The 27,765-nt window shown below is 44.9% G+C and overlaps 2 protein-coding genes across 3 annotated transcripts; one reads left to right on the top strand and one right to left on the bottom strand.

The window, feature by feature from the left end:
* Nucleotides 1-34: 34 nt before the first annotated feature.
* On the bottom strand, nucleotides 35-12,846 carry LOC119399936 (40-kDa huntingtin-associated protein). 2 transcript variants are annotated; one of them, XM_037666831.2, is made up of 11 exons: nucleotides 12,710-12,846; nucleotides 12,492-12,538; nucleotides 12,271-12,343; nucleotides 9,967-10,258; nucleotides 8,600-8,657; nucleotides 6,383-6,442; nucleotides 6,167-6,255; nucleotides 5,075-5,162; nucleotides 4,187-4,233; nucleotides 4,042-4,097; nucleotides 35-737 (listed from the first exon to the last, which is right to left on the bottom strand). In XM_037666831.2, exons 1-11 carry the CDS (start codon nucleotides 12,769-12,771, stop codon nucleotides 674-676), a joined length of 936 nt encoding a protein of 311 aa, XP_037522759.1. In that variant the 5' UTR covers nucleotides 12,772-12,846; the 3' UTR covers nucleotides 35-673. The 2 variants fall into 2 exon arrangements, with proteins under 2 accessions (XP_037522759.1, XP_049273858.1); XM_049417901.1 differs by lacking the exon at nucleotides 35-737 and having other exon boundaries at nucleotides 4,038-4,097.
* A 5,296-nt stretch (nucleotides 12,847-18,142) lies between these two features.
* LOC119399935 (uncharacterized) lies at nucleotides 18,143-26,910 on the top strand. The gene is made up of 4 exons (XM_037666830.2): nucleotides 18,143-19,040; nucleotides 20,117-20,440; nucleotides 22,343-22,507; nucleotides 23,911-26,910. Exons 1-4 carry the CDS (start codon nucleotides 18,312-18,314, stop codon nucleotides 24,382-24,384), a joined length of 1,692 nt encoding a protein of 563 aa, XP_037522758.1. The 5' UTR covers nucleotides 18,143-18,311; the 3' UTR covers nucleotides 24,385-26,910.
* Nucleotides 26,911-27,765: the final 855 nt, after the last annotated feature.

Below are 27,765 nucleotides of genomic sequence, written 5' to 3'. Positions count from 1 at the left end.
ATTATGCAAAAACAAGTTGGACATTGTTTTAAGTTCAATATAATGTTTATTTGGTGTTTTTACAAGAGTCTGGTCATTCCATTTACGTAATACTCACATGTTATGCATCCAAAGTGACTCCACCATTCTGAGCCAGCACGTGAATTTAGTCACTAGTCACAATAGATCACCTTCACTGCCTCGCAAGTACTGCTTTCAACAACTAGTCATTTTATCTTGAAACAAAGCTGCGTTTCACACCCAAAGCACATCTTTGCTCGGATGCTGGTACTAGATCACAATTTACTCGTCTTTTGTGTTGGTTTACAAGTCATTCCTGACTTCCACAAGTCTTCTGTGCTGTACACGTTCCCGTGGCCAACGCAGTTGACATCAGCCCACAGTCATTTTATCCTGGAATGGATCGTGCACCTTTCAATTTTAAGAAATAAAAGCACAGCCTGTTCTTTTTTTCAACTGTCGGGGCTTGCGTCTGTGACTTTCTTCAATAATTTACAGGTATGCAGTCTATTCCAACAGCAAGCCTCATCGGAATGCCGACGCTGTACAATGCGGACAAACACGTTTCCCAATACTGCCGGTGTTGGCAGTGACGTTATATACAGGCAACAAAACGTTGCATACGGCAATGACTGCACAACGCTTGTGCAGCGTGACTGTCCTTGCACCACGGTCATTTGCAAAGTCTGTCGACTGCTTCGTGGAGAAGGTCGTTTTGCTCAGCCTTCAGCAAAGGCCTACAAAGAAAGAAAGAAAGAAAGCAGTTGCTGATGTACAGGATTTTCCTTTTCTTTCTTTTTTTTGTAGCAAAACAGCCATTTGGGCTAGTTAGTAACGGCTCATATCTTAAAGCAAAAAGGCGCATTGTGGGAACAAGGACATAAGAAGGGCAAGAAGGACGAGCAACAGTTATGTAGAATACAGTTATGCAGATATGTGTTTGTGTCGTCGGTTCCTCCCTTCTTATGTCCTTGTTCCTGCAGTGTGCCTTTTTGCTTTAAGATAGGATTTTCCTTGCACAGTACCACACATTCGCATGCATGGGTGTGTGTGCGCGTGAGCGCACACACACACACAAACCAAGCAAATTTAAGCACTATTGTAAAACTATTTTGGAATGCGGGTGCTTGCTAGTAACTTGTGTGTAGTGCAACACTCTGCAAAGCCAATGGATATGTGTTTGTGCTATGAGCTTTCAATCTGTGATACTATTGGACAGTACTAGAATAGGGTAAGCAGAGCTTGGCGTACGTGATTGCCTTCTATTGTCACCACTGCGCATGCGGTGTACACGAACCACTCTTGGGGAAGTGGAAGGTTAATGTTTCGGCCCCTGTTTTTCAAAACGAGCACGCATATTTGAGCCACCCCCAAAGCTCCCTTACGTTGATGTCACGAACATTTGAGCGTGGTTCACTTGCATTTTGAGTTTACAGTGGACAAGCCCTATTCTAAAACACCTATGGTGTGCTTGCACAGACCCAATGAACTAGAACAACACAAGGCCTAGGTACCTAATTCTAAAACTTTTTATTAGTTATTTCATGTTGCACTTGTGCTTGCAGCTGCGCATCTACACTGGGACTTCAGCTCTTCAGTACTTTTACGTTATCTATTATGTGTGCACATGTACAGGTTAGCAGGAAACGAATATAATGAATTATCAGTCGTAACAAGGAATAGTCTTGCCATTGATACAGTGTTGAGAATATACCTTTGAAAAGTTTTTCAATACTACAACAAAGCCATTTTCATGTCGGATGCAACTAAGTTTTCATGATGTTTGACTGTACAGCATGACATGCACAAAGTAAAAAAAACATCTCATTCGTGTAAATTAGAGGTGTGCGAATAGTGAAATTTCATCTCGAATGAAATTCGAATCGAATAGTGCCGAATAGTGGCCAAAAATGTCAAATATCGAATCGAATATCGAATGCAAAAGATTTTACTAAAAATTGAAAGAAAGAACAAAGAAATGAAATCTGCTCATGTCTTCGAGTACATAATGCGTTGAGTGACTGCTACCGAAACATAAACGTCATGCAGAAACACAAGCTGTTCCACATGATCTGGCTTCAGGCTCTCTCGACGTGATGTCACGGTGTTTCCTGCAGTTGAAAACGGTAGGACCCGGAACTATCTTATTTTTTATTTACACCAAACGCGTAAATATGATAGACGGTGACAGCTATATTATTCGCTTGCTTGGAAGGGTTTTTTTTTTCCTTTTTTTTTTTTAGCTTTTACGGGCGTGCAGGCATGTTGATAGAAAAGCCATTTTTCTGGTCAGCAGCGGCACTCCTAACGTCTTAACGGCTAACAGAGAGGGGTACTGTAGGTAGTTTTTTTTTCCCCCAGCGGTCGCGTAACACGGCTCATCTGACAACGCTTATGTTGTGCTTCATCGTCATGAGTGCTCCAGGACCAAAAAATATTCGGGCGCCACTTCACAGCAGTGTTTTAACTGCGCACCGAAACGATGGGAGTTTCTGAACGAATGGTGTGGTGCTGCAGTGGTGACTGCACAGCGTGAACAAGTTTTCACAAGTGAAACCAGTCACCGAGGGTCACCATGGGCCAATGTAGGGACGTTTTACGGCGCTTGCGGCATACGCGACCAAACTACGCAAGAAGTCCTTGCCTTCGTTTCGGAAGTGAAGTTGTGAAGGGTTTTACAGTTTTCTCATGTGTCTTTTTTTTTTACTTGCGGTAATGACATACTAAACTCCTTTAAAATAAACATGCGCTCGCTTTTGAACCAGTATATCGGTGAAAGTTTCAAAGAAAGGCTTACTGTAACGGCGTTAGCGTTAGTTTTAGCCACCCCACCCTAACCAAGTTGCACCACTGACCTTCCTCGCATTTCAGACATTCCTCGCGTTTTCGAATACTAGCTATTCAAAAGTCGAATCGAATTATACGATTCAAATTCGAAACTCGAATATTCACACACCCCTAGTGTAAATAAACAATCTTCACAGAGTGACATGACTACTGTAAGAATGCAAAAAAAAAGCGACAGTTATGTAGAATACAGTTGCAAGTGACTCATGGTACCACCAAGAGTTCTGAACACCAGTGAGATCTGTTTAACATGGGTTTCTTAGTTCACCGAGATGTTTTCCTGCAGCCTGAAGAACACCGTATAACTATGTAGCACACGGGCTGACCTCTGTTTTCTCTTGTTATACACCTCGGATGGCATTTATTTACGTTCCACTGAACCAGCAGCTCATATGACACAACCACATCGAGAAAGCTTTAGCTTAAAGATGTTTGCTTCGAGAGGACATAATACGTTTATTCTCGCTTACCGACTGAAAGATCTGTTCTTTCAGCAGTCCACAGAGTTTCAGTACTGTACACTCAAATTTCATTATAGCAAAGTTGCATCAGACAGAAAAATAACTTCGTTATATCTAAAGTTCGTTATAAGTGTATATTCATAGCACTGTATCTATGACGACTATTCCTCATTTACTTCATTATAACCGATAATTCGTTATATACGTGTTCGTTATATCAAGGTTTGAGTGGATACGAGCACCAGAGCTCGAAAGAATATCGCTTTTCTTTCTACTTCATATTTCTATGAAGTCCACAATTAGCACAAGTATAATATCTGCGGTTTTACCAGCCAAAACTACGATATGATTGCGAGGGACGCCATAGTGCAGGTTTCCGAATAATTCTGACTGCCTTGTCTTCTTTAATGTGCACTGACATCGCACAGTGCATGGGCCTCTAGCATTTCGCGTCTACTGAAATGCAACTGCCGTGGCCAGGATTAAACCTGCAACCTTTGGGTCGCCAGCAGAGCACTGTAACCATTGTACCACTGTGGCAAACATCTTTGTTTTTCATAACCTTTGAAATTCGATCCGTTGCTTTCTTTCCAAACACAGTTTTTCAGCGAACTTCATAGTATGGTATAAGTATCATAGTACGACTTCGTAGTTCGCAGAAGTATCTCAAGATCAATGTCGGAATGTTGAAAAAATCAACAAAAGTTGAATGAAAGCGAACTGGTAAGCTCACCACAGATGACTCTGAAGCAGCTTGACCGAATCTCGGTCCTTGCTCTCAAACGCCATCTGCATTGGCAAAGTGGCATCGCGGTAATCAAAACACATGCCACACAGTAAAAAAAGAAAAAAAATGAGAACGTAGTGGTGACCCTCACCACTAGTGATTGCAGGAGCAGGAAAACGTCCTCGTTCAGGTAGCTCGCTAAAAGAAATAACGAAACAAGCAGAAAACGTGCAATCAAACTGACAGTCTGAGTATTACTAACGTATTTCAGCATTTCCATTGTGATGCACTTCTTTTTTTTCTTTTTTGGTTTGAAGGGAGCAATGGTGTTCAAACGCTGCTTGCTCAGACTTGTGAGCCTCCCTGTCAAAACCCCAGCCCTCTAGCTTAGGACATCCCTCGTTCGACCACTCCTCTTTAAATGTCAGTCTTGCTTTCTGTCTTTCCAGCAGGCTTAACCTTTCCGGGGAGCTTATAAAGAAAAAGCTCACAGGGTCCCCTGTGCATTCAGCCAAGACGACTCGAAAGCAAAAGCCATCTTCTTTTTTTCTGAGTTCATGTATCGATCCTGCCCCCACCAGCCTCCGAAAGCTTTGCGCATGTCTTGATAAATGTTGTCAGGGATTCCGACATAGCTGTTGAGCCAAATGTAATGTTTTAAGTAATGACAACAAACCTTTAACTCGTAATATGCGCACTATTTACATGAGCCGAGAAAAATTACGGTGCCAGTGGAAACCAGCCAGGAGACCGTCTTTCACAGACGAAGGGTAGGCACGCTGTGTTTTGATGGGTGGAGCTTACATTTCTTTCTTGGGTTGCAACCAACTATGGTATACACGTCATTCTATGCAAAGAAAGTCGACTAAACTTAACCAATTTAGCCCACCGCCTGGTTTACCAAGCTTGTTCTCCCAGCAAGAGTAGTCTTTTTTTGGTTAATTAATGGGGTAATTTGCTGTGGACTCTACTGCGCGTGAATTTTTCGCCAATGTATGGTGGCTCTTGACACCAACAGAAGCAATACCGTTGCGCTCACGTTTGCTCGGCGTTGTCTCTTCCGGGCTGTCATACAGGTAACGGTCAAGAAGGGCAGCGTGCTCCGCAGGCATCTTTTGCGCCGATGGCTAGAGAAAGAGGAAAAAGCGAGATCAAAAGTCCAACACTGAATTGTTCGTTTCCAAAGCAACACAATGGTTGAGAGCTTTGCATTATTTCTGACAAGGTATTCCTCAACTAGTAGCTGAATCAACGCACACGAGTGCTCTCACGTTTCCCTCACCATTGAAATTGTGCTGCAGCGACTGAGAACCAAACGCATGGCTTTGAACTTAACAACACAACACTCAACAGCACAAATGCCACACAGGACCTCACAGGACTAGAACAATCTTCCAGGATCAATCATATGCATTGTTCATCATTCCCACTTTCATAATGTTTCAAACACATGTGTACTATTGTGCAACGAACCAATTAAGTCACTGGTTTTTGCAAATCGTCTGATTCTTGTTTATTTGTTACGGCTTGTACTGTTACTTATTGCTTTAGCTACTGTATTTGCAGAGCAAAGTTTGTATTATGTGTTTTTTCCTCAATATTCCACTCCTTTCTATAATGCCTCCGGTCCTGAGGGTAACTCAAATAAAAAAAAAAAGATAAAATGAGTAGGCATTCACATTTGCTCTGACAACGTGTTTCAGGGTAGTTAATAATTCTTAGGGTTTTATGTCCCAAAACCACAGTTTGATTATGAAGGATGCCATAGCGGAGGGCTCCGGAAATATTGGCTATCTGGTGTTCTTCAATGTGCACTTAAACTTAAGCACATGGGCCTCTAGCTTTACGCCTCCATCGAAATGCAGCTGCCACAGCCGGGATTCGATCCCGCGACCTTCGAGTCAGCAGTCGGTCACCATAACCACTAGATCATCGTGGCGGGTGTTTTAGGGTAGCTATCTATTACGCAACAAGTCCAGCTGTCCATGTGAAAAAAAATACAAGAAAGAAATACAAAGAAAAAAACTGTCTTTTCAAAGCCCTGCAAAGTGTTTCGTTGCTTCTGCGATGATGACCTCACGATACGCAATCCAAAATCACCATTTTCTTTGCAACATAGACGCAACCTTACCTGTAGTACTAACAGCAGGAGGAGCCGCATGATCTCGGCTGATGCCAGAGTCGTTGCCATGGCGCCCATAGGGCGACCACCGAGCATGCCTACACCGAGAAAAGTGGTCGTAAGAGAAGAGCGAGGCGAAACAGCTCAAACTGTGCCCGTACGGCTATCATACGGGGAAATAGAATGTCTCTCCCAAGTTGCAAAATCGCAAACTTCGTCACTTACTCTTTTCCTGAGATATTGTGTAAACTTCGGTGAACGACGACAGGGCGCCGGAGTAATCACCTGTGGAAAGCAAGAGTACACCAGTTTAAAGAATGACGATGAGTTGAGCAAGTCGCAACCATGCTGCCTTCATAAAAATGCGAACGCCGTGGCTGGCATCGAACCCATGGCCTTCGGGGTCAGCAGTCGAGGACCATAACCACTGTTCCACCGAGGTGGACGAAGGAAAACGAGGACCCTCAGCTTTGATAAGTTAAACGTTTCACCGCATTTCCTGTATCTTCAATATCATTGAATACAAAAGTTTTTGCAACCTGATTAGCGTGCATGCAACCCAGACCGGCCATAGGCATTCTAACAAGCACACCTTATATAGATATGTGCTTGTTAATTTTCACTCGCTCTCAAAGTGCAGCTCCCGCAAAAAGAAGGGAGTGTGGTGTTCACTTTTAAATTTCAACTGTTTTCAGAGCACACAAGTGCTTCATAATTTGCAGACACAATCCTTAATAAGCGATCTACACACCACACTTGCTTGTTTGCAATGCTCCAACCTAATGAGGGGCTTTTTAAGGAAACATTTAAGGCATCCCTTAATCTCCGAGATTGTACAGAGGAGCGACATTGGTTTTCAATATCGTAAAGAGGCCCTGCAACACTTGTCCAAGTAATCATCGAATGACCTCACTATCGGAGTTTACTGCCTTACAGATCTACTGTCGTAAGAAATTTTAGAATCTCTCAAGTACGAGCCGAGTTACAGAGATGCATTGCACGCTCTAAGTGCTTTCTCTTTCCTTTCATCCCAGCGAGCATGCTCAAAGCTACACGGGGGGGCCAAGAAGCTACATTCATACGTCAGTGCACATCATGACCTTGCGCACTTTCTTTTCTTTTCTTTGAATGCCCGCCTCACTCTCAGCGTGATCGCAAGTGTGCGCTAGTGTAATTCTATAGCGTTACTCTAGCACTGCAGAATGTGGCGCGGGCACACTGCGGTAACTGTGCTGCTCACAGTGCTCAAATTCAGCCAATGGCCGTGTGGATGTGCTTTTTGGAATGTGACGCAGTTGATTTCGGGTATACGGCATCATTTTTCGAGGGAGGAGCAAGCGATTTCTAGCTAACTTTGAAATGTAATTGTAAATTCTATGCCCCATGCGGTGGTACAATGGTTGGCTTACACGCTTGCAGCAGACTCGACTACCAATCGGCGGCATTTTCTAACCATGTTCAAGAAGGGTTGCAGGGCCCCTTTAAGTAATTGTGCGCCATCTCCTGCAAGTGGAAATGGCAGTGCTTTATTATTATCATTTTCTTTTAAGTATTAGCTTCAGGAACGTCTACATCCGGAACCCTCGCATGATGCACCCGCTTGTGTTTCGGATTACACGCTTCACACGAAAGGCTGTCCCATAGTGACGCTATCTTAAACAGGGCTTTTTGTGCAGAGCGAAATTTCGACGCAATTAAAGGAAGAAGATTGGTTTAAAGGGGTGGTGCCATTAAATTTCTAGGCTATAACAAGCTTGTTGTGGGTTTCCTCTGTATGCAAGGACATTCCACACGAAGGGTCGGATACAGCAAACGTTTAGAATATATTTTAATTCACTTCCAAAGTGTACCTAAATGCCCATTCTCCCGATCGAAACCCATCGCTAGCACGCCAACACTGACGTAGATCTGTAGGATGGGCAACGAAAGTTGTAGTGACGTCACACCAAATCTGCTGTAGTAACGTGAGTGACCTCCGCACCTCCGCCACTTCCGCAACGTACGTACCGACTGTAGTGAACTAGAATATATTCTAATTCACTAAAGTACCGGCAAAGCATCGGTTGCTACATCGCTCGCCGAGTTTCGATCACTTCCTGGCTAAGTGCGTCACAGCCTTGTGTGGTCACGTGACCACGCCTCCTACACTTCTACGTCACTGCCCAACCTCGGCGCCCAGAAACCGAAACCGAAAGTTGTCCACATCAAGAGGCGATATTAAATTATTTAGCGAAAATACATGAATCTTGGTGCGTGCATCATGCTCCCTGGAGCTATAGGAAACGCTTACAAGAAAGAACGCACAAGCCACAAATTTGGTGGCACCACCCCTTTAAGATACAGCAACATATAGTATACAAACTGGAATGCAAAATAGAAGAGATGAGTATAAAAAGGAAAAGCCAAAGAAGGACTGTTGCACTGCTTGTTATGTGAACTCACCGGTTTCAATTTGGCAGCTGGCCAGTTCTTGAAGCGCATCCACGTAGCCCAAGGCACACTGCACGCAAGAAAGTCACACATGCAACTTGCCACTCTGCAGTACTTTTTTCACTCGTCAAACAGATCATCGGTTCAAAACAAGAGAAATCCGAGCAAGATGGCAAAAATTTGTGGAACACGAAGGCGCACACACAAAAACACGGACACAAGAAAAATATAATAAATTTGGGGAATTTTACGTGCCGAAACCATGGAACGATGAGGCATGCCATAGTGGGAGATGTGAGATTAATTCTGACCAGCTGGTGTTCCTTTTACGTGCACTAAAGTCTAAGAGCATGGTGTTCTTGCATTTCGCCTCTGTTAAAGTGCTATTGCTGTGACAGGGAATCGAACCCGCAACCTCTGGCTTGGCCTGCAACGCCACAGCCGCTGTGTATGACCGCTGTATCCTGTTGTAGTCGCTGTATCTCAACCACGAGCTTCTTTCAAATGTGGCCTCTGAGATCCGTTTCGGCAGTGCGACGAAACACAGCTAACCCAAGGAATACAGCAGGGCACATGAATGCCATCGTGTGAATACCACTACCAGACAACCAATTCAAGGATTAGGGTCACCTCCCAAAATTTTTTTTTCATTTATTCCAGATGAATGCCTGAAGTTTTGTTGCAAATTGGTAAGTAGCTTAAATATTTCATTTTAGCAGTCATCACCCTTCATTCGACAATGGCTAGCATGCTCGCTGCCAATCTTTCTGCTCTATAATAAACAATTAAGTCAAGCAATCAATCACTATAACCCTCGCACATCAGTAGATTGGAACCACCTACCCAAAGACATTGTAACAATTACTGATAAGCATCTTTTCCGAAAAGCTTTCGTTAATATTGTATAATTAATAATTGCTGGGGTTTTACGTTCCACAATCACGGCATGATTGTGAGGGATGCCGTAGCGGATGACTACGGCAAATTTTGACCAGCTGGGGTTCTTTAATGTGCACCTAAATCTAATTACATGGGCCTCAATGATTACGCCTCCATCGGAATGTGGCTGCCGTTGCTGGGATTTGATCCCGTGACCTATGGATTGTCAGTCGAGCACCGTGATCCTTAGACCACCGCGGAAGGGTTTATATTTAGTATCTATCAAAACACAAGTTTGCATTATATACTCACTACTGTATTTCAGTCCTCGTCCTTACACAGCTAACATTGTATAATCAGGAGTTTTTGTTTGTTACACATTTCATTTTCATGCCGTATATATTTTTCTTACATCTTTTACATTGTAACCACTCCCCTCTATATTGCCGTAGGCCCTGAGGGTAAGTAAAATCAAATCAAATCAAATCAAATCAATCCACCTTGCTCTGCAACTGTACAGCGCGCTGCAGGAAAGACATCGCCAGGTGCGCTCGGTCGATGGAGCGGAGGCACTGTCCGGCTTCGGTGCACAGCGCGGCAGCCAGGGACGGCTCCTGGAGTTGAACGTAGAGGTCGATGGCCCGCGAGAAGCAGTGCACTGCCGCCGCCAGGTGTTCGTCGATCGACGGACACAGCAGCGCGTGGTAGTCTGCCTCGGCGGTGAAGAACTGCCGCGCCCCTTGCGCCAGTGCCTGGGCTTCAGCCGCGCTGTTCCCCATGGACTGCTCACACCTGCGATGCGTTGAAGATACCGTGGCGCTGTTTTTCACACCCGAGGAGTGATCCACCAATAAGCCCAAGTACACAGGCTTCGAGTGAACTGTGGCATTTCATGGTGGCATAGCCTACTTTGAGCTAGGAAACTAGCGCAACCTATTGGACCACAATAAAGTTTTTCCATTCATCCACCCGTCCATCCCCATTTCCTGTCTCCAAACGTGGCTATTTCACCTGTGACATAGTCACTTCTACAGCAGCATAGCCGCTTCCAGTGTTTGCAGACACAGCCACTTTCGGCTTGTCCAGTGATATCAGTCTGTGGATAATAGGGAGTTTTCGAATAGGGGCCCCAAAAGTTTGGGGCCTCAGAGTCCTTTGCGGGTGCTCGCTTTGGGGCCAGCAGGAGCTAAGAGTTTTCAAATAGGGTCTGCGGTGCTTTGGACATTCCCCATATTCTAGGTCACTCTAGTCTTGGCCAAGAGCCGTCGTTCCAGTGGGTGCCGTCACGTTTGTTTGACGCAAAGCCTTTGGGGCAGGCTTTGGGGCTCCCGCTAAATGTGAGAAATAGCATCCCCAACGCAAAACCCAAATGCAGTTTGGGTCTCTCGCACACGCAGTGGAGTTGACGCTATTTTTTGGGGGCCCCTATTCGAAAAATCCCTAATGTAAACGAGTTTTTTTCATGGAGCAGGTAGCGCAAAAATTACGGGGACACAAGAAAGCAACATAAACACGAGATGAGCGCTATCTCGTGTTTATGTTGGTGAATGCGTGAGTTAGCGCTTGTCTCGTGTTTATGTTGCTTTCTTGTGTCCCCGTAATTTTTGCGCTACCTGCTCTATGATGAATTCTTACAAACTCACCCAGATTTCCGTTCTCGTGAGTTTTTTTCGTCCTGGGCTGCTATTCGGGACATTGCCCAATTCGCCATCTTCAACGAGTAGTGTATCTTGGGCTTGTTAGAACTGTGGGATGGTTTTGGGTTGCACTTACTGTTTAAACAAGTGCAACCCAAAAGCAGACACCACCTTGTTAACTCTGGTTTGTCCAGAGGGCTTCCACGGCCTGTCTAATAGGCTTGAAGTGGTGCCATTACGAAATCTGATAATTAGGTGCAATTCCACAGTGTCCAGAACAGCATTCCCTGCTATATCCACTGCCCCTGTCCTTCTGTTGACCACTGTCTCATTTGTCGAAAGGTGACACTAAACAGTTAAGTGCAGCCAGCAGCAGCTCCTTTACTTGGCGTTACGTAAAGACAAACAACCAATCGCTACTATTCGAGTGAATATTCCGGGAAGCGCCTGTCTGTTTTAGTCGTCCCTGACGATACAGTTCGGTACAGCAACAACAAGACGCACGGAGACTGCATCACTGCCCGTCAAGAAAGCAACAGCTAGCCAAAACGACTCGTCTTACTGTTTATTTCTCTATTAATGAGAACTAACAGACATTAATGCCAAGCAAAGTATAGGGGATGTTATTTGTAATAATTGCGATATAAATGTGAAGAAAGTAAAGTGGACGAGTAGATAACTTGCCGCCGGCAGAGACCGAACCTGCGACCTTCGAATAACGCGTCCGATGCTCTATCACCGAGATACGGCGGCGGTCATCCCTCCGTCCACTTTATAGGGTATATATGTGCATCTAAACCTAGGAGTGTTAGTCAGCGCCGATCGCAGCCAAAGCGGCGAGTGTGGAACACTCTTTTTCTGGCTTTTGGCGTCACGTAGCACGTGATCTTTTTTTTACGAGCTGGCAGCTGACCAATAAATCCCTCGCGTACTACCTGAAGGCACGAAGTCTGCCAGAACGAGACCCTCGCTATGAATGAAGGAAAGAAGATAACATTTAAGGGTTCGTTTATCTTTGTTAGACATAATATTAATGAGAACTAACAGACATTAATCGCCCAGAGTTATCGCACACACGGAGGCCACATAGAGCAGTGCACTAATGTTTCGTTTGCGGTGGTTAAGCCACGAGCGTCTTACGGCTGTACAACAACGCGGACGACTTACTTGGCGGCAGCAAGGCTGCACATCCCGGCATAATGGGGACAGTCCTGGTGCTGCAACTGTTTCCCGAGGGCGCCTGAAACATGACAAAGCAGGAGAAAAAGAAAGTGGGCCATCCAATCAAAGGGTAAAACTTCGTTACGTTACACTGTCTTGCGGCTGACAGGACAGAGGTTCAAACGCGTCGCGATGAAATCGCGCTGAGGAAAGAATCGCTCGCTTACTGTACTGGTCGCTGACTTCGGCCAAATTTGGTTTGCGAAGAAATCTCCTGTAAGACGAAACGCACATCAGCAGATGAAGTAGCGAACTAGTCACTCGGTTCCGAACACGTTTAATACAGCCCAAGCCGGAGGGTGCAAACAACAACAGAAATAAGACGTTTCGCTTGAAGAAGCGTTAGAGCGTGCAACGCACGAAGTGTAAGATCAAAGGCGCTCACTTTTTGAGTTTCAGGGAAATTGTTTTGTACTGCTGCATGAAATCATTCTTGCCGGCCTCCATGGTTTCGTCGCCGCGCAATAAAACGGTCACTTATTTGCACGTCTATCTGCTTTACGTTGTTGCCAACATAGTTTTGCGTTCTCGCTAAACTAGCGCGAGCATCCCAAATCTCTCTCGTTTCTCTCCTTCTTTTTATAAATTTCGCGATTCTTTTTATTTTATGATCCCGCCTAGTTGTACAAGGGTTTAGACATAGGGTTAAACTACGGCCACCAGCTTCGAAGGGCAAAACCGCAATGATAACCTACAAAATTAAATTAATTAACCTGCAAAAGCAAATCTCTCGCTACGACGAAGTGATCGAGCTCAATCACAACTCCTAAATTTAGGCTGTAAACGTCAATATATAGTAAAGCGAATACCTTTACAACACCGCCTAAACACGGAACCACACAACAACGAGAGAAAAAAAGGTGGTAACGGTGCCACTGTTTATGCTGAAGTTTTTCAGGGATTTCCCCAGATTTTTCAACTTTCCCTGGCTACACGTAATTTTGCAAGTGATTCCACTCTACAAATGACTGGGCATGATCTCTGGAACTGTTGCTCCATTGTTGCACTTTCTGTCCTCGGTTTTTTGCATTCACCTCTTTTGGAAATTACGGCGAGAGTGGGCATTCCAGCAGGACATGAGTACTGCTAGTAGCACATCATAACTTTTTTTTCTTTCCAGGTTTTATATGTATAAACTTGGGAGCCCTCTAAATCTCACTGCGCATGTACCATTAGTTCTCTAGCCGAATTCCCCAACAGTGAGCCATTAGAGAAATGAATCACCATCATTGCCATCATCATCAGAGCTGTTGGGCCTTAATTGAAACTGCCACAACCCCCAAAGCAGCCAGAAAAGATCTATAGATAACAGTGCCCCTACCTCTCCTGTTTCCTTAGCTGTTGCAGGTGTGTCACGATGTTTGCAAGTGCCCCAGAAAATATGCACCATTTGGAAACTTAAACATGCGCAAGCATAACTTTTCTAGCTTGCCCTTAACACAACTAAACAAGACGCACCATTCTTTTTTTTTCAAGCTTGCATGCAGTGTTCTGCTATTTATCTTTGTACTGTGCAGAACCGCAGTCCAACACACTAGGCCATGGGTGTCCAGAAAAAAACAAAAACAAAAACAAAACTGTGTTTGACAGAGTGTTGTGTCTCAGGGGCAAAATAGATAATGGGCATGTAGGTGCGGCATTATTTTGACGTTTGACAAACGAGGCAATTAAACGAGACAAGTTTTTAAGCAGAATGCATAAAATCAGCAACATGCAAAGGGCAGCCAGTTACAAGGAATATTGAAGTAAGCAAAACACCGATGAAGACTGGCATGTAGAAAACATATTTACTCCATCGCATACAACATAACAGTGCAAACATCTTAAACTTATTACATCAAGGGCATGTTGATAAGGTGGGGAAGCTGGAATCAAACACACCACTTCTTGGTGACACCAAACTTAATCGATAAAGTCTCATTATCATGTTTACTGTGCCCTGTGTTTTTGCACCCCTGCAAGTTCTGTTTACAAAAAACAAAAAAAAAACACGTAGAGACAAAAACAGACACTGCTTTGCAGGCCAAGTCTAACCTGTAGGCACCTGTTCACAGACTCTAAAATGCACAAACATTTCTCCACTGTGCAATGAAAAAAATTCAGACAGGTATGCAGAAAAGCCATTGCAAAAAAATACATACATATACACTTAATAACATATCATGAGGCAGTTTACCAACATAAATCAGCCATTTTTGCATAATACCTATGGAAACATTCAGTGTGCCATTCCAGTTAATTCGTATGATTTCTACATAATTTCACAGACTATATGCAGATTTTCTATAAGTTCCATTAACCCAATCCCTGTTTTGGATGAGTTTTCGAACTGTCCCCAAACCGCTTCGGACGAGTCTAGCTCATCCGCTTGACGGAAAAGCTTGTCATCGTCGTCAGAATGATTAAAATCGTCAAAATGAGGAAACCATTCACCGAATGCTAAAAAATTTTAACAACATTCTTTTTTTTATTAATTATTAGTAGGTAGCCGGTCTTTTTTCCCCAGAGTAATTAACAATCAACTTCATTAGGCTAATTTGACTTTGTTCTCAATTTTTTTGTTCTCAAAAACTTGCATTTTAGAAGATAAATATTCAATATCAAGTTTTAAAATTGTAACCATTTTAGGAAGGAAGGTTCTGAAAACATCTAAATGGTTAAGGGGTTAAACTTCCATAACGATCTTGCGGACAACGCAAAGTCATTGAAATACGCATGGAATGCTTCAATAGGGACGTACTGAACTTATAAAGCTGTGCAAATGCCAGGCTGACATCCTAAGACGTCCTTTTCTCAACACTCGAAGTCCGGGTTCTCTCGCCTTTCCGGAGGGTCTCGACAATGGAATACAATAGCGGTCTGGAAAACATACATGCAAAAAAAAAAAGGCTAAGATGTTGCTCATGCCCGAGTATAAAATTACTGCATGCTTCGTTTTGCAACTCAATGCTAAACACAACACACAAATGCTTACAGCTGAGAAGCATTCTCTGACAGCGTGACGTGGAGTTCTTTCTCGAGGAATGCACGCCCGACAAGGCTTCGCTGGTACCCGCTCTCTGCGAGGTGAACATAATAGAATGATACGATATGTCATTTGCAAAGTAAGTGATCAAATTTTGAGCAAAAGTGACACGAAATTGAAGCATTTATCCAGAATAAGAAGAAACACTGTTTGCAGTAATACTACCCCATTAAGCCATGGATCTTCGGCTGAATTTTATGGGAACTTAAGAGCAAATCTCTCTTAAAAGAAAATAAAGCTAGATAGTAGAAGTAAAATTCAGCTGGGATAAACGTAAAATGATTTTGTTTCAATGGTGTTTGGCTCTTCGGATGGTTGACAGGAACGTCAAGCAAACTGAATCATTATGCTATAAAAGCCCCAAGTTTGCGCAAGCACAGACTACGTAGAGCGTAGTTAGTTGCTTAACGGATATTCGCTGCACTGCACAGTACAGAAGGAGAGAGTCAGCATAGGAACAAAAAGGGATTAACTTTATTGTTCACTGTATGTCTTCTTTGTACTGTGCAGCAAAAACTACAACGTACAACACATGCCTCAGTGCAGACAGCTGAAGCAAACAAATGAGCCAAATGTCAAATGATATGCACAGGTATATACCGTATTTTCTTGCATACAACCTGTACCAAAAAGCAAAAAAATGTGCTTAAAAAGTGGGGGTGCAGTTTATATATGCAGGGGTTATATGCATTTTTTTTCTTTCTGTAAAGTTAAAGTTAGGGGTGCTGGTTAGATCAGGGGCAGGTTATATGTGACAAAATATGGTACTTTCATAGGGATAAGACTGATAATGGTGAACACCTGCCCTACTGCATACAACGTGGAAAGAGTATCTGAAAGTGCTAAGTGATTCGCACGTGAAAACGAACAGACAGAACATGTTCGTTTCAAGCAACATTATGTGACATTTAACTGCACATCCTTGGCTTTCTTTCATGGCTTCAGCACCCCTTACCGCTATCGCAATGAATAGAACGCTGTTCTGTGTTCACAGTATGCATAAATTTGCACACGAGCCACATGTTCACTGATGTTTTTGCAATCACCAAAAGCCAAACGGTCTGGAGACTTGCCTGACAGAAAGAATTACGACTTTCTTCGCAACCCATGCATTACTTACATCAAGGATTTGGGTAAGCAGTCGCAGTGCTCAGGCACTGCACATATCTAAGTACAATTACACTACCAAATGAATGCAGCTTTCCTTCGCGCTGCAGAATGTATCATAAAAGGAAGGACCTCGCCAGAACGCATTCACGCTATCGAGCCCGCTATGCCTAGCTTTTCTGGTGTATAGTGTGCGTTTTATTGATGCGAATTGGTGTAGCAGTTTTCTTGCAGGTATACTAACGGATAGTGGCCATGCCGAAATAAATGCACCGCTAATAGACCGATACAACTTCTCCGCCTGACAAGTATACGAAGGAAACAGCACCATTTCATCATGACATATGCAAAAATTTGCTATGCATACAATGCACGCAGGAGTCGTGCAATGCAGGATGACGCCCGGAACTGCACTAAAAGTTCGAAGGATGAATGCCATAGATGATGACCAGATAAAATGGTCACAAGGACACTTATGCATGTGCCTAGGACAACTTGAAGGCGAAAGCCATCTTTTGTCTTCTCAGTTGATTGTAGGACTCCGCCTCCCCCCCACCAACCACCCCTCGAAAGCTTTCTGCACCCTATATAGTTTTGCATTGCCTCCGGGATCGGAGGCATTGCAAAAGCTCTCTGCACCTCACGTAATTCTGCAGTGCTTCCAGGATACGGCCCACCTTTGACCAAACGACGATGCCATGTGATGACGTCGTCGCATGACGTAACGTTATGTGACGTCATGATGACCTAACAAATTTTTGGCGACCTGTGACGTCGTGATGACGTCATATGGTGACGTAATCACATGCTTTTTTTTTCGTCACTCGTGTTGACGCCGCAGCCGACGGTCACTTTTTCGCGTTTTATGAGGCATCAAGGGCTTTCGCCTTAATGAAGTATACCTGCGGCATTACCGGATCTCGGCCAATAAAGTCCTTCCTCCGCAATACGTTCGCTTACCGGCTTCGAGAATAGACGCCGTTCGCTTGTAGTTGTTGAACGCGAGGTACTCCAGTATAAGTTCGTTAATGAGGCAGTTCTGTTCGGGCAGCCTGGGTGGTCTACGGGTAGTTCCCGATGGCTCCTCCAGAGCCTTCATGATTTCCGAGCGCAAATTTGCGCGTAACGAAGACAACACGCCGTTTCCTTCCAAGATTTCCGTCAGAGCTGAAATAAAGAAGAATAAACGTTACGAGCTCTTTACAATCGCCACACTCCCGTAAGACGACCTATAGACGATAGGAAAAGAGCAGCGCTGCGTCGAAACGAAACTAGCGAACAAGTGTCGAGATGCCGCCGCTGACCTGTCTTTACGTCCTTTTCGGAGCTCATCGTTCGGCGTCGATTTAAAAAATAGCCACAGCGAGATGTCTGTAAACAAACAATAAAGACTCCAACACGTCGAAGTGCAGAAGACGTTAAGAGCCTACCCTATTCCAACTTTAAACGTAAAGCATTCGTGCTACAGGTATTTCAAATAAGCGCCATTCTATTATCACAACAAAAGGCCAGCCATTTGGAAGCGTTCAAACCTTCAATATCGTATCTAAAGAAAACAGTAAACAATGTTAACAAACAATTCTTTACTTAGACTGTTAACTAATAATTACAAAGTCATTTATTGTAAATGTCTTTAGTGGATTTGTACGTAACGTACTGCAGGTTTGAAGGTAGCACGGTAAATACGTTCCCTTCGCTCGGTGTAAACGAATAAATCAGCACTCTCTATAAACAGCGCAGGCGGGGATGAGGATTTGGAGGTTGCGGTGTTGAATTTCTCGTGCCCCTCGAGCTCAGTTGGAGTCGTTCGCATTTCTTCAACCCCGAAAGCTAGCGATTTCCTTCGATACCAGCCATGCGAACGAGCTTGACTCTCGTCGGCATCTTGCTGTTGCTGTCGTCGTCTCTGCTCGGAACGTCGTGTGGTCAATCGGGCGAACCTGCCGACTCGGCCTCAGCGGACGTGGATGACTTCTACAGGAGTCGCTTCGGCAACGGCGACACGTCGCGAATGCGCGTCATCCTGGGCGACACCGAGGGCTGGGTGAACCCCCACGACATGCTGGGCGTCGCGTCGCGGCCTTCCTCGTCGGGCAAGCGAACGCAACAGTCCAAGTTGAAGAAGAGCTCGGGCGCGCGACCCGAACCCATCTCGGAGGACACGTCGTCCCCCGAAGCCCGGGCCCAAATGTACAGCGAGATCAGGGCGCGGGCTGCCGCCGAAAGCAAGAAGTTTAGCCGATACCCGGCGGCGTTCGAGGAACCTGACGAAACCGTGGTCGAAACGACGAACGAAAAAAGCGAAACCGTGAAAGAAGGCGCCAGCTCGCCGACGCCGACTAGTAGCGATGGTAAGCAGCGGAGTAGCTGTGACTGCGACTGCAAGGCGATGCGACGCGAGGCCAAGAAATGCGGCGAGCAGGTGAAACAGCTGAGGCTCAGTCAAGTGCTAGCCGATGGACAGCACGACCGTGAGTTCATCTACCTACGACGTCTCGCGCTCAACGTCATCTACAGTGCCAAGTTCGGTGGAGACGAGATGCCGTCGAACGTCAAGTTCGAGATTCTGCTCTCGTCTGACGACGTGAGTGTTTTTCTTTCCGGCGATGGTGGATAAGAATACAATGGTGGGCGTATCCGCGTTATCGGATGCGGCTCGAGGTTGCCATGGCAACTGACGCTTTGTGATATGCGCGCGCGCGGTTGTTGCCATGGCGACTAGTACCACACCAATGTAGCCGAAGACTTCGACGTTAGAGATGTGCGTGCGTTCGCCGACTCCTGGAAGCTAGTAGTAGTAGTCGCTGCGTTATCACGTGCGGCCGTATGTTGCCATGGCAACTGGCACGCCGTGATCGGCTGGCGTTGCAAAAGCACACTTATGCATTGAGATTTTAGTGGCTCTCAAGGAACCTTTAATGGTCAATATTCGTCAAGATGCTCCCTCCACCCCCACTTTCATTTTCTTCGGCACAAAACCTTACAGGCGTACCGTCGCTATGACCTAGCACAAAACATATCAGCAATCTGTGAGGACAAACAAATATAATGAAGTTTGACAACATAAACACAGTGTGTGTGTAGTTTCATTCATGCATACCATATCGCTAAAATTTTGTTAGGTTATTGACTTTTTTGCTTCATCTTAGTTTACTTGTGAAATGAAACATTTACCTTGTATAACTTCCCTTCTGAAGATTTGTTACAGCAGACTGCCTCACCTGTCTGTCTTCACCATTGAACGAAAGAAAGGAATTGGATCGAGGGGGGTCTGGTTTTTTTTTAGCACAACCTAAGAAGCGAAGGGAAGCATAAAAGGACATTATTTAGAGTTTAATTAAAGTGTGGTAATAGTGACATAAAAGAAATTAAATTGTACCATAGCTGAAGACTATCGAATATAAAGCATATATGGAATCAATATGTGGCAAAATTCACAGTGACATGATGTGGTCTACTTGAGCAATTGTGCATACCAGTTGTTATATTAATGATGTCTGTACCTGTGTTGCTTTCGCCGGAGCACTTTTTCATCAGCAATCTTGATTCTTGAAATGGCACACCAACTGTCCCAAGTTCACATTTCTACAGCTTGTTGTCTTCTTTCTAAAGGAAGAATGTGGGAAATTCGACAAAGGTGTCGTTGGTGATCATTGACAGGTGGCGACGTTGGAGAAGCTCGCCACGGACGCTGGTGCCAAGTCGTCACAGCTGGAGCAGAAGCTGTCTACCATCCTGACCAGCTCGGTGGTGACGCCGGACGAGCTGCCGCACGGCGCCAACGCGCTCCTGGGTCGCCTGGCCCAGGCCTGGGGCCAGACCATGGGCCCCGTGGACGTTCGGCTCGCAGTTCCAGCATGTGCTATGCTGGGCGTTTTCCTCATTGTACTGATGCGCGGCCGTCCGTGGAAGGCGATCATCCTTATGAGTGCCTTTTACTTCCTCCTGCTCAGCTTTGTCTGGCACTGGGCCCTCTGCTATCAGGTGACCATCTTCAATCACTCAATCAATCAACTTGATTCATCTTCCCTAAACTAAGCTCTGAAAGGGAATGATAGTCAGATAACAGGGAGTAGGTATGTGGTTCTCCTCCCGCTGTGTTGAACTCGCAAAGGGAGTATTCCTGCAGCAGTATCCCATTTTTACAAATGCAGTACTATGCAGTGGTACTCCCCATCATGAAAGGTTCATTGTTGTTGTAGTACTCAGTCTGTGATGTACCTTTTCTGTACGACTGTTCAAGAAACTGTTCCTTACTGTACTAAAAACAAAGTGCAACTTGAAATGCACGATTCTGGCTTAACCAAATGAATTGAACAGACAGTTGGGCCAGGGAAATCATAGAGGGCATTAATTGTTGTCGTTAACTGTAGTGTACTAAGTGTGACATCAATTGAAATGAATTGAAGTAGACGAAAAATTACCCTTTCTGTCGGTGTAGTTCTAAATCCCGTGCTAAATGCAGTTCCGCTACTGTGAAACCTGAGGAAGTGTGTAGTGTGGGCACCCAGCGATTCCCGTTCGTAGAGTTCCCACTTCTCCGTTTACCAAACCGCCGATGGCGTCAGTGCTTGAGGTAAGCATGTACGGTTTCCCCGGCACAAGTAGAACAGGGAGATTTGCAAACTCGGTGTGCGACCTGCGTGGTACTTTTTGCTGCGCTTTATCGAGTTCCCGCTTGCTACTGCAGTTGAGATACGTATCGCCTGCAGCGAGTTCCGTCAGGTTGTTCTCCCCCTTCGGATGTAGCGGCGAAGCGCTGGTGGGAGGAGCAATCACTCGCTCAGCGAGGCGGTGGCACCTTCTCTGGCGCGGCTCGGGGGTCAACTGCATGTTTCCGAAGCGTTTTTAGCGATTTTAAGTTAATTATTGCGATTACTTTTTGTTTTTTTTCTGTTAATTATATTATTTCAGAGCTTATTCGTATATTTTAACCCAGTTTTGAGCATTGCTAGCTTTGTTTTAGGCCTGTATTGAGCACATGATTGTGAGCATGATCACGCCACATAAGATCTACGGACGAAAAGCTGGGCACCTAAAGTATGCGTAGCACTTTAGGTGCCCAGTGTTCCACACTCGCCGCTTGGGCTACAAGCAGCACTGGCTAACACTTCCAGGGATTGTATGCATAGAAATACCCAACAAAGTGGACGGGGAAGTGCCTTCCACCGTAGCTCAACTGGTAGAGCATTGGACGCGTAATTCAAAGGTTGTGGGTTCAGATTTCACTGACGGAACGGGTGATTTTTCGTCGACTTAATTCATCTCAATTTATAATCACAATTAACACTACACTTAAACACAACAATTAAGGTCCTGCATGCTTTCCTTGGCCTGATTGTCTGTTTGATTCATTTGGTTGCGTCAAACTAAGCTCTGAAGTATAATGGTAGATAACTGGACTGGGAGTAGTTCTGTAGTTGACCTCCCTCTTTGATGCACTCGCAAAGGGAGTATTACCGCAGTAGTATTCCTTTTAACAAATGGAGTACTACTGTAGTGGTACTCCCTTTCATAAATGGTGCACTACTGTAGTAGTACTGCTTTGGTGGTGTACTCTTCTTGTACTATCCGCGTCAAATGAAACCCGAACACTGGCAAGCCTTCGCATGGTATAGTGCACGCCGTCCTGTCATCACCATTGACAGGCGCGTGCATCTGGTTTGACCGCACTGCGCATATGCGCACCTGTCTAGGGTGATAACTGGACAGCGCGCACTATACCGTTGCGAAGGCTTGCCGGTGTTCGGGTTTCATTTGATGCGGATAGTACTGTTGTTCTATAAACTGTTCCTTAATGTACTAAAAACAAGGTGTAACTTGAAATGCAAGATTCTGACTGGCATACCCGTAACTGTGTGCACACCTTCTTCTCTTTCGGGATAGCTGGAGCATGCGCGAAGAGATGCGTACATCTCGCAGAACGTGGTTCCGCCCGAGCACTGCCAGCCCGGCTACAGCCCCGGCTGGCTCCAGCGGATTCTGGGACGAGCAAGCAGCGTGGAATGCGAGAAGTACTACGAAAGCTTGCATGTTGACCCTGTGTTGCAGGTAAGATGCTAAATTCAATGCTATCTGATGTAATTGTTGATCAATTTTGGCCGAGTTTTTGTATATATTTGTGTGCTGATTTCAAATATGCAATTAGTCTTCTAGTATAATTGTAGTTTTTAATATATAAAATATTTCATGTTCCCTCTGGGGAGCAAGATTTCTTTGTAAACTGAGAGAGTTGCAACGTAAATCATCACATCACAATAATCTAGAATCAGAACTGTATGCAGTGCAACAGGAATGGGTGTTCTAAACTCAATTTAACAAAAGTTACTTGTTGAACATTCATGACTGAGTCAATGTTACGTTGGCATTTCATCAGCTTGACATTGACATCACCATCTTTGACGTCATGTCGAGTACACCTCTTACGAACCGAAAGCAAAGGTGGCTTTGCAGAGAATCCACTATAGTAAATTATTTTCGGGGCTCTGACGTTATCCGGTGTAGTTTTTCGTAATTTTGTGGTTGTTGAGGACCTACACATTTATTGCAAGATGTAAAAAGTTGAAATTGACTATTCTCTCGAGAAATACATGAGGAATGTTTGTAGTGTTTCGTGTCTAGTTTTGATGATATACATGCAGCATTGCACAATTTTTCAATCTCTAAGGCTGAAGCTTGCACTGGTGCCATTATCTGAACCTAGTACCAGTATCGGTATGTTGAAGGTACCTGAAGTATATGAAGGTGCCGGTATCTGAATCTCGACACTGCTATCTTAGCCAGTTCAAAGAGACGCTACAAAATATTGCTAAATTGAGCTGCATAACTAAACTGTGCATCTGCAGTGTCATTCGGAAGAAAGGTTATTTTGGCACAGTGAAATAATTGCATCATTTGGAGACCGCTGCAGTGAAACGTGCATTTCGCCATAGTGGTGACGGATAGTGTTAATGTTCTGTCACTGCAAAATTGACATATCTGGAGTGCCGTTGCCACATACGATGCATATGACGGCTTTATTGTGAAGTAGGGTGCTATTCAGGACACTTTCAAATTCTGTCATTATGTCAAATTTCATAATAGCGGAAATTGAAGCCAATCCGCCAATCACTGTTGACCACTGATGGGATTTCACAATGTCCAGAATAGAACATCTACTATATAGACAAGTGATGATCGGAAACGTGGTATTAAAACTGAACTTGGTACAATTTGCTAACTACGTGTGGAATTTCAGTGGAAATGTGCCAGCACTTTAACGAGAGTCATTTATCACTTGCTCTTTTAATTAGTAGTATGTAATGCTTAGTTTGACGGTAAAAAATTAGTATTGCTGAATGAGGCCTGTATGTCAGTAGTCAGCTGAAGCCAGTCCCTAAACACTGACTGAGTGTGTGTGTTAACGGCACACTGTAATGTACATCTTTATGGGTGTGCCTTCACGTTCTTCGTAGGTCAATCCGTTGTTCGTGCTGTCTGAGCTCTTGTCCAAGGCCCTCTTCAACCCGCTGTCCAACCTCGGCACGGCGCTGGGGAAGTTCGCGCGAAACTTCGCGGAGCACCAGACCTGGTGGAGCATGCTGAACAACATCGTCAACGCCATCTGCATCGGCGTCCTGGGCGTGTTTGCAGCCATGATCTTCGTGAAGCTCTTCGTCTTCTTCTACTGGACCAGGCCGGAGAAGCCGAGGCGCGAGCGCGTCGAGGAGGTGTCGGAATCCGAGCTGAGCCGCCCGGCTCCTCAACGTCGCATCGTTAGTCCGCCGAAAGAGTCGCTTCCCAGCCGCAAGGAGGATAAGGAGGTCGCGGAAGATGACATTTCGTATGAGGAAAGCGGCGATGAGGACGTCGACGAAGAAGAGGTTGACGAAGGGGCCGGGGGGGACGCTTGCTGCCAAGAAGACGCGACGAAGCCTGGTAAAACCTGACTCGTCAAAACGCAGATAGACGCGCGTGCGTTTGTGCCTTCAAAGGTTTTTTTATAGCGTCTAGTTCAGAAACGAACGATCCTTTGTGATAACGCTCAAATGTTCCTTTTTATCCCCGTCCCTTATGCCGTCAGAGCGCATCTCTCATCGCTTTGTCAGTGCACCAGTGCTTGGCCCTGTCCACGAATCTCTAATTTAAGTGTGTTTTTGTGCCAATCATGTAGTCCCTTTCTAGATCTCAAATGTATCGTTCGGCTTTACATACCAAAGCTTGCATAATCAGCACCAGCATGTGCACCACTTAGCTCGTACGTTTCTTTCAACTCATGAAAAGGACTTAAGTATATATAGCTGTAAGGTGGCATCTCAGGCTGGCTGGTGATACGTCTTTCAAACAAGTAAAAAACATAGTGCGCGAAATGCTGAAAGGAAAGCAATGAAAGAGTGCGTTGTGTATATTTTTTTTTCCCGATTTTTTTGCGTGCTGAAGAAAATTTTTTTACTTGTCTGAAAGGCATATGGCCATTATTAATTTATACCTTTACAGGAGCATAAGTTAGTTTTGTAAAATATTAGGCTAGTCATTGGTCTAAGTGGCTCCGTTGCGCCAAGCAAGAAAAGAAGCGACTCTCGCAGCAGTTTTTAAAAGGTGCCCCAAATGTCAGTTTCATTGGGCAAAAAGAGGCAGGTTTAAAACCAACCTGACTGCCTTCTTTTTGTCGACATTGTGTGCACACAAATTCAATGTTCAATGAGTGCCCCACTGTCGCCAGTGTGATAGTATGCCCACGCTGCGAACACATTGCGTGAAGTTCGGGCCTGTAGCTGCGAACCGCGAATCGAGTCAGCTGCGGAAATCGCGGTCGATTATCGGAAATTTCTTGTCACACAAGTTGCTAGGTTGTGATGTCGCTTGCGTCAGTGACGACGATGTAAGTGCACCGATTGCCTGTGGTGCAAGACTTCAGAAATGAAGGGAATGTAAAGGAATATATCAAAAGCAGAAGCCACTGCGATTGTTACCATGTTGGTGGCTATTGTCCATATTTCGGAAGAAAGGCATACGCTATTCAAGTGATAAGAAAACAAGACTTCGACTGTTTTGACGTTGCAACCAGTGCACATAGTTCTGCGTTTTGATGCTCCCGTTTCAGTAATAATAATTGTTGGGGTTTAACGTCCCAAAACCACAATATGATTATGAGAGACGCCGTGGTGGAGGTCTCCAGAAATTTCGACCACCTGGGGTTCTTTAATGTGCACCTAAATCTAAGTACATGGGCCTCTAGCATTTTTGCCTCCATCGAAAATGCGGCCGCCGCGGCTGAGATTTAATCCCACGACCCGAGGGTCAGTACTTGAGCACCTTAACCACTAGAGCACCATGGTAGGGTTGCTTCCATTGGAATTGACTCTCACATAATACTATAAGACAAGGTCCTTGCCCTTTCCCACCTTTACCAACACCGGAGATTTTGTCTAGAGTTGCTTCGCAGTGTGATCACACGAGCAAACCACATTGCGTCTTTTTGTATGCGTGTTGTTCCGAGCGTATGTGCATAGCATATGTAGTCAGTGCATGTTTGCAGCTTTTCAGCTTTTCTGAGGAAGTCGACAAATCACTTTTTTTGGTTATGTTGGACTTGCATTAATTTTACTTTTGCCAATTTCATTTTTCAGTGGGTGCCCATACACTATTATCAATCCAATATTTGCGTTATTTCAATCCTGATATATTCTCCTTCGCACTAGTCTAGACGGTGTGCACGCTTCTACACACAGTATTGAACCCAACAGCAGCAGCATCAGCCTTTGGCAGCTACTAGGGAATGGGGGGGGAATGCGTCGAAGACACAGTGTTCGAACAGGTTTCAAAGTGAATGTGGCAGCTTGAAATAATTTTCCAGCATTTTGCCGTCACCGACTGCTGCAGCTGTGCATGTACGTGGAGTTTTAATTTACACGTTCCAGCAAGTTTATACCAGGACGGTAGGCTAGTTGGTTTGTTGGGTTTAATGTCCCAAAGCGACTCTGGTTAAGAGAGACACCGTAGTGGAGGGCTCTGGATATTTTCGACCAGCTGGGGTCCTTTAGCAGACACTGACATCGCACAGTACACAGGCCTCTGCCATTTCGCCTCCGTCGAAATGTAATCGCTGCAGCCGGGTTCAAACCGGAGTCTTTCGGGTCAACAGCCGAGCACCGTAACTACTGGCCTACTGTGGTGACCTCTACCAAGATGGCTGTCACGACTTGTTGCGATTTCATAATGACATGGGTGTGTTTAGGCTACCCGTTTCAATTGTAATTTGCCCATGCTACTTGCTCTGTTGGAATAAGGAAGTACCAGGGACGAACAGACACCCACAAGGGAGACGACACTTACACACAAGCGCTGTGTGTACATGTCTCTCTTGTCGGTGCCTGTTTGCATTGGTACTTCCTTATTCCAAGGTGAACCAACTCGCCCAAAAAGAAGTATACTTGCTCTCTGTTGTGTTTTCAATAAACCAATGATAAAACCATGCCACTGGTTCATTTCATCTCAAGTTAAATAGAACACGTAAGTGGTGTTTTGTTATCTACATCACTTTCCTAGTAGGACAAACATAACGTTGAAGCAACGTTATGGCAATACTCAAGGTTGCGGCAACTATTAGTGCTGCCTGGGTTGTTTGTCCTGACACTGCCGGACCTAAAGATGTGACACTGAAGTGAGAAAGTACATTAGTTTCTACCTAACAAGTGGCTTCACAGCATTGCACATTGGTGGTGCCACCTGTCAGTTGGGAAAAAGAAAAAGCGCGTTTTCCTGCTTTGTGCAACAAATGCTGGTGAAATTTTTGCAAGGCTGGTTTCATGCCATTGCAGCTTAAATGCCGCTACGTACCATTACAGAAAAGGCAGAAGTTCAGGGGAAGATGGAAAGTTGAAGAGATGACGAAGTCTTGAACATGGGGTGTCAGTGGAGCCAATGTTTCGACTGAGCAGACTTGTCTTCTTCAAGGCTGCTCGTTGAAACATTGGCTCCACTGACACCCCGTGTTCATGTACCATTACGCCACAACACACTGTCGAGTTCCTGTCAAAAGCATGCAATGTGTGCCTTGCATGACTCTACGAGTTGTTGATGTGGACACGAAAGCTGTAAAAAAGAAAAAAAAAAACTTTCCTGTCGTAGACAGGCTGTGTGTGACAATTTTGGCCTGCTGTTTAGTACTATACTGTATCGGTGTATGCATAGGACAGCTTAAAAACTTAAGAGTTCATATCCTAACTTTCTCAAGTGTTGCGGGCCAACACACCCAGGCACACCCATCTATGGATACCCACGAAAGTGTACGACGGTAACCACCGTCACCATAGTGCCAATGATGGCCC

Source organism: Rhipicephalus sanguineus, chromosome 7 (genome assembly GCF_013339695.2).
Source record: "Rhipicephalus sanguineus isolate Rsan-2018 chromosome 7, BIME_Rsan_1.4, whole genome shotgun sequence".
NCBI lineage: Eukaryota > Metazoa > Arthropoda > Arachnida > Ixodida > Ixodidae > Rhipicephalus > Rhipicephalus sanguineus.
This window is presented reverse-complemented; position numbering and strand designations above follow the sequence as displayed.

What these genes read in the sequence shown, in the direction of transcription:
- LOC119399936 (XM_037666831.2), bottom strand. Translation starts at nt 12,771, where the DNA reads ATGGAGGCCGGCAAGAATGATTTCATGCAGCAGTACAAAACAATTTCC. An exon ending in CAGCTGCCAAATTGAAACCG is followed by an intron (nt 6,443 to 8,599) that starts GTGAGTTCACAT and finishes TGCTTTCCACAG; the next exon opens with GTGATTACTCCGGCGCCCTG. An exon ending in CACAATATCTCAGGAAAAGA is followed by an intron (nt 6,256 to 6,382) that starts GTAAGTGACGAA and finishes TTCTCGGTGTAG; the next exon opens with GCATGCTCGGTGGTCGCCCT.
- LOC119399935 (XM_037666830.2), top strand. Translation starts at nt 18,312, where the DNA reads ATGCGAACGAGCTTGACTCTCGTCGGCATCTTGCTGTTGCTGTCGTCG. An exon ending in TTCTGCTCTCGTCTGACGAC is followed by an intron (nt 19,041 to 20,116) that starts GTGAGTGTTTTT and finishes GATCATTGACAG; the next exon opens with GTGGCGACGTTGGAGAAGCT. An exon ending in ATGTTGACCCTGTGTTGCAG is followed by an intron (nt 22,508 to 23,910) that starts GTAAGATGCTAA and finishes CGTTCTTCGTAG; the next exon opens with GTCAATCCGTTGTTCGTGCT.